At 28.1% G+C, this 6,727-nt stretch overlaps 1 protein-coding gene across 1 annotated transcript; it reads left to right on the top strand.

The window, feature by feature from the left end:
• The first annotated feature begins 1,897 nt into the window (after positions 1–1,897).
• On the top strand, positions 1,898–3,558 carry LOC120212191 (probable glycerol-3-phosphate acyltransferase 3). The gene is made up of 2 exons (XM_039210595.1): positions 1,898–2,608; positions 2,681–3,558. The coding sequence occupies exons 1-2, from the start codon at positions 1,913–1,915 to the stop codon at positions 3,545–3,547; spliced, it is 1,563 nt and encodes a 520-aa protein (XP_039066526.1). The 5' UTR covers positions 1,898–1,912; the 3' UTR covers positions 3,548–3,558.
• The last annotated feature ends 3,169 nt before the right edge of the window (positions 3,559–6,727 follow it).

Raw genomic sequence — 6,727 nt, 5'->3', positions numbered from 1 at the left:
TTTATAAAGTCTGTCTTATATACGATGTTTTATTTTTGAAATTAATATTTGAAGCTTTAGTTATGAAAATTATGGTATGATTTATTAGCTCGCTCTTATGCCCAAATATGACATCTTTATTTTTATTTTTTTTAATGACATCTTTAGTCTACTGTATATACGGATCAAATTTAAGGTGTTACACTTTTAATACATTAACTACTTGTTCGGACTAAAAAAGCTTAAAATAGAATTTTAACCCCTATGAGCTCTCCCATTACATCGTCGTCGTCATCATTATTATTATTAATATTATTAATTTATTATTCTTATTCTTATTCTTATTCTTATTCTTATTCTTATTCTATTATTATTATTATTATTATTATTATTATTTTCAAGTCATTAATATAACTAAGTTATAACTTCTAAATAATTACACAGCTGTAAAAAATAATAATATATAAAAAAAAGATGAGATGGATGATTATATTTGATGGAGATCATAGATGTTTTGGTGGGGAAATCATGTAACAATTTTTTTTATGTAAGACAACTTTTAAGTATTTTATTATAGACTTTTATATAAAAACTTATATTTTTTTAGATAAATATTAATGTTATAATTAATATTATCTAACAATTTAAAAAAATTAAAAACACATTTAAAGAATTGAAAACGATTGAATGAAATTTTATATAAAAACTTGGACGTTATTTTAAAGCAAAAGGGTGAATAAATGCAAAATCAACCTGAACACATTTTTCTCAAAAAAGAAAAAGAAATATTGTTAGTTTGTGTTTGATGTCCATTCGGAAAAGGTAGTGGTGGAACTAAAGAAGGATGGTAATTAGAATAATTATAACTTACAACATATGGTTCAAGTGGTAAGCAAAGTAATATCATTTAAGTAGGTTTTAAGTTTAAGGTCTTATATATGCATAAAATACCGTCTGAAAGACTCACCCACAAAAAATAAGTGTGCGACACAAATAAGTCCAAATTAGACAAGACACAATTTTGACAAACTGGGAGAAAAAAATAATTCCTAACTGTTTTTGGTATAATAGAAATTTAAGTTTTATAAGTTTAAATATTACATAAATAGGTTTTACCTAGGGATGAGCACGATATCTGAACCTGATGAGTTTTAATCTAACCCAATCAAATTGGTTCATAATTTTTTGAGAAAAAAAATTAGATTCGGGTTGGGTTTTTTAGAAGAGAAGTTCATGTCGGGTCGAGTTCGGGTTTAGAGTGAAAAATACCAAACCCAACCCGACCCAAAAATCTTATATATTTAGAAATAATTGCAATAATACCACTCTTTATATTATTTTTTAACTTGATCCATATTTTATTAAATAAAATTCATAATCTTTTATAAATATATTTATTTTGAATTTGGCTTGAGTTTTATCTCAAAAAATCGAGTTGAGTTTTGGGTAAAATGAAATCACTCTAAACTCAGGTGAAGTCGGGTTCAAATAGAGAAGATCTATTTTTCGAGTTAGGTATGGTTGGCCAAAATCTTGACCATGCCCATTCTTAGTTTTAACTTACTAAATTCTTCTATTTTCGAAGTTTAATAATTTGATCCATTCCAATATTTGATCCTGACTTCGATGTGGGAGAAGTGACTGTTGGAAAGTTTCTATCAGTTTTGAAAGGCCACTAATGACCGGTAAGTGTTGTGGGACAAGTTTGGGGTAATCAGAGTTCAGAATTTGTTGAGTACTTCATTATAACCCCATATATTATCTAAACCTTTGCCGGTAAGCTATCAAATAATCAACAATGGAAACGGTTAGAAGAATAAATGAATGAGCCATTCTCTATCTTAAACAAATGATAACTAATGGACATCAATACTCGTCCACTATAAATTTCCAGCCCTTTGTCACATTCCAAGACAAAAACACAAATTAAAAAATGGAAAGAATCAAGAAGATCTTTCAACTAAAAGCTTTCTCCTCACTGTTTGAAAACCTGATCAAAACATCAGGGAAGTATCTAAGGTTCAAGTTGAGCAATGGCGCCCCTGGAACTGCAAAGCAATTCAAGTTTGTTAAGAACTCTTCGTTTACAGACGAGGTTTCAAAGAACACATTGGTTTTTCATTTGGAGGGTGCAGTTTTGAAATCCCATTCACAGTTTCCTTACTTCATGTTGGTCGCCTTTGAAGCTGGTGGGTTCATTAGAGCTCTCATCTTGCTTCTTCTTTACCCTCTGGCTTGGTTACTCGGCCATGAGCTTGGACTCAGACTTCTGGTTTTTGTCAGCATTGTTGCTCTTAAAAAGGACAAGTTTAGAGCTGGGACTGCCATTTTGCCGAAGTTCTTCCTGGAAGATGTTGGGGTTGTGGGGTTTGATATAGTGATGAAGTATGAAAGAAAGGTGGCAGTCACCAGCATGCCTAGAATCATGGTGGAAGGCTTCTTAAGAGACTATTTGGGAACTGATGCTATCATTGCAAGAGTGTTGAAGGAATTCCATGGCTACTTCTTGGGTTTAATGGAGGAAACAATTGATGAGGCACAAGTTATAAACCAGAAGATGACTACTCATAATATTGGCTTAGGCTGCTTCAGAACATCCTATAGCCAGAAATTTTTCTCACATTGCAAGGTAATGGTGACTGATCTTTGTTGACTGATGTTTTCATTAGTATATATTTATTTATTGGAAGATTTTGAACAGGAAATTTACTTGGTGACTGAGGCAGAAAAGAGCACCTGGCAAGTTCTTCCAAGGAAGAGATATATAAAGCCATTGATCTTCCATGATGGAAGGTTGGCCTTTTGGCCAACCCCATTAAAGGCCTTAGCTATGTTCATTTGGTTTCCATTTGGTTTCCTCCTACACATTTTCAGAATCATGGTTTTCACTCAATTACCTTACAAGTTCTCTATACCTTTATTGGCCTTCTCTGGGATGATGAATACCAAAGTCGAATCTCCAGTTGGTCTGTTTAAAACCAAGGAAAAACCGAGAGGAGTGCTCCATGTGTGCAACCATAGAACATTGCTAGACCCAATTTATATAACCATTGCTCTGATGAAGTCTGTCTCTGCTGTCACCTACAGCCTTAGTAGATTCAGTGAGGTAATTTCCCCTATCACGACGGTCCGGCTAACACGAAACCGAGAGAAAGATGGAGAAGTGATGAAGAAGATGTTGAGAAAAGGGGACCTAGTGGTTTGCCCTGAAGGAACCACTTGCAGAGAGCCCTTTCTGCTGAGATTTAGTCCATTGTTTGCAGAGCTGACCGATGAAATCGTTCCAGTAGCTATAAAATTGCAGGTCAGCATGTTCTACGGATCAACCGCTAGCGGAATCAAATCCTTAGACTCAACATTTCACCTAATGAATCCGAATCCTTCATGCTTGATCATGATTCTAAACAAGTTACCAAGCTGGGAAACACATAATGCCGGAGGGAAATCCAGATTTGAAGTTGCCAATCATGTGCAGGGTCAGATTGCAACAGCTTTAGGATTCAAGTGTACTGATCTTACAAGGAAAGACAAGTACATGATATTGGCAGGTAACAAAGGAATCATATAGGAGATATCAATGTATAGCAATAATAAGTTTTTTTTTAAGTTATTATGCATTGCCCAAAAACAATAAAAGATTATGCTAAACAGTTTGCCAAAAATAAATCTTATGTTTTTTTTTCTTTTTGTAATAGTAAAAATACTTATTTTTGACAAAATTATTGTGAAAATAGTTAATAGTGATCAATACTTGAGATCCCTTTTATCACTTTTAGCACCATTTTATCAAGATCCGAAAAGTCATACAATTTGTGAATATCTAGTTATTGGACCATCACGAATCAAGAGACCTCAATGGTTAAGCGATTTGCTATTATTGCTTGAGATATCAGGTTTGAACATCTTCAATGTAAGGGGTATGAGCATTTATTGTCAAATGGTTGAGAAGCTTTAAACAAATATAATCTTGTATACATTCCAGATTTATATGAAAGTAAAGTTATTGGATGAGAAAATGAAATAAATTAGTAAAATATAAATTTATATTAGATATTGATTTAAATTTAAATTAATAATTAAATTTGAATTTAAAAAACATTTTAGTAGTTAAATATTACTTACTAATTCAATTTATTATAAAAAAGTATTTGTATTAGATAAGAAGTATTATAAAATAAAGTTTATCGGTGATAAAGTATTTTGCTCTTAAAATATATTGTAGGTATTAATTAATATATAAAATTATAGGGAGATATGATTTGTTTGTCATTTAAGTTTGAGAGATGATTATGTAAGGGTGTTGAAAGAATTTTGGTAATACAATGGGTTCGTGAAATATACTAGGTTTGGGCCTGAGTAATATACATGACGAATCATGTTAAATTTAATCTCTTATTTACAATTTATTATATGTTGATCTTACTCTAAATTATTATTTCGTTTATAAATTTTTAATAAGTGATATTGTGAACCATGGTTCAAGAGTCATGATAATATCAAAAAGTTCATTTTCAAATAAATTCATTGTTATGGATTGTCTTAACAACATAGGAGACATGCAAATGAGTTTGTTATAATTAATTTATTGGCATGAATAATTATTGATTGATCCAATGATATTTAGTGCATATTTAGATTACACAAGAATTGAAGTTGTTAAAAGATTTGAAGGTCAATTATCTTAAGAAATTTGTGTAAGAGAGGAATTATTATGTATTAACTTCAATTTTAATTGTTAATTTAAAATTTAATTTAGTTTTTAATTTGTGATTTGATATTATTTACGATTAATTATATTTAGTAAATAAATATTTATATTAGATAATAAATTTTATGAAATGATTTTTTTATGATTAAGGGTTCGTTTGTTCACGTAAAACATATTCTGTAAAATGATTTTTGTAAAATCAATTACATTTTCTAGAAAACGGTTTTTGAAAATTATTTTACGGTGTTTGGATGATATTGTGTAAATCATTTTCCTTTTGTTGGTAAATGTTTTAGACATTATTTATTATAAATATAGAATACAATAAATAATATTATTTATTATAAAAATAATAATATTTTTAAAATAGTAAGATAATTTATTTAATATTATTGTGTTAATATTATTATAAAAATATTAAGATTATTATATTTTAAAATAAAATATAATAAAATATATTAATTATTTATTAAAATAAAAGTATTGTATTATTAATTATATTAAAATAATAATATTATATTGTATTTTAAAAAATATTAAAAAATATATTTTTAATATTTCATAAATTATTAATATTTTTTATTAATAAATAATATCAACTTTATTAATAAATTATTATATATTACGAACGTAAGAGTATAATATTATACATTATTATAATATAATTAATATATTATTATAACATTGAAAAAAATATATTATATTATTCAAATTATTAATAAATATATTTTAATAATTAATATTTTTAAAATAAAATAGTATATTAAAATTAAATACATAAAATAATATTATTTTGAGTATTTATGTTTTGAAGATGAAAGTTTAAAAAATTAAACGTAAGATTTTTTTTGAAAATACAAAGGAAATTTTTGTTAACCAGGAAAATAAATTACATTGATCATCTGTTTTCAATCAATTAAACTAAAAATAAAAATAAAAACAATTTTCCAAAAAATGGATTACAAACAAACATACATACTCTAAGTATTTATCAATAACATCCATGGGACATGGGAGTTTGATAGAGAAGGCAATATTTATGAAGAAAACCCCATACAAAAAGAATGAAAATGTTGCCCTTGTTTTAAGCTATATCTCCAACGTAGCTTCACCGAAGCTATATATAAAACCCTAATTCGGGCAAAAGGTGGAGATAATAATTCATTACTTGTGCTTATCGAGAAGAGTCGTCTTAATTTTGACGTTTTTTTTTATTGAATTAAACAAGAAGACGTGGAGCATCTTAAGTGGTTGTATCGTATCGTATCATATACTTGGGAATTATCAGAACTTTTAAAGATGGTGGTTCTTCTGTCCAAATTAACCATGAACAAATGATCACTGATGAATGACATAATAACAAACCTATACCATTATGTGAAAATTACAGGAAATTTTGTCAAAAGATAAGATCTTTTAAATTCTCATAATTATTTTAATTACAAGTAATTTAGAATTTGAGTAAAGTACACAAATGGTCCCCGACTATAGGATATTATTTTATTAAGTTCCGTGACTATTAAAAGTTATAAAATGGTTCCCCGACTATAGGGTATTGCTTTGTAGAGTCCCTCAACTTTTAAAAATTACAAAATGGTAAAACGATTATTCATTATATTTAAATGTAACACCCTTAACTCGTATAATTATACCTATACAGATTATAGATATCACATGACATTTCGTAAAATCTTTTCCCATTCAAAGTGATTTAAAATTTCCTTTCCTAAAATGATAACTGATAATATAAAAATGCCATACTATCACATACTATTTAAACATATATTAATATGGATTTATGTTATCCATATTAAAATAGAGTAAAACAGTTTAGTTTCACTATTACAAACATTTTTTTTCAAATTAGTTCAACAAAGCAAATAGGCCATTAATAAGTACATGCCACTAACAAAGTCAACATTACATCATAGATATCTTACTGATATTGAATATACTCCTTGATGCTTGATGTCGCATTAAACTCTTTACTCTACCACTGGCATTTTACATACGCGTAAAATTAATCACACGCTAAGTATA

Source organism: Hibiscus syriacus, unplaced genomic scaffold (assembly GCF_006381635.1).
Source record: "Hibiscus syriacus cultivar Baekdansim isolate YM2019G1 unplaced genomic scaffold, ASM638163v2 tig00110004_pilon, whole genome shotgun sequence".
NCBI lineage: Eukaryota > Viridiplantae > Streptophyta > Magnoliopsida > Malvales > Malvaceae > Hibiscus > Hibiscus syriacus.
This window is presented reverse-complemented; position numbering and strand designations above follow the sequence as displayed.

Excerpts from the sequence above, each read along its gene's own strand:
- LOC120212191 (XM_039210595.1), top strand. The coding sequence starts at position 1,913 with ATGGAAAGAATCAAGAAGATCTTTCAACTAAAAGCTTTCTCCTCACTG. Across the intron at positions 2,609-2,680 it reads AATTTTTCTCACATTGCAAG|GAAATTTACTTGGTGACTGA; the intron begins GTAATGGTGACT and ends GATTTTGAACAG.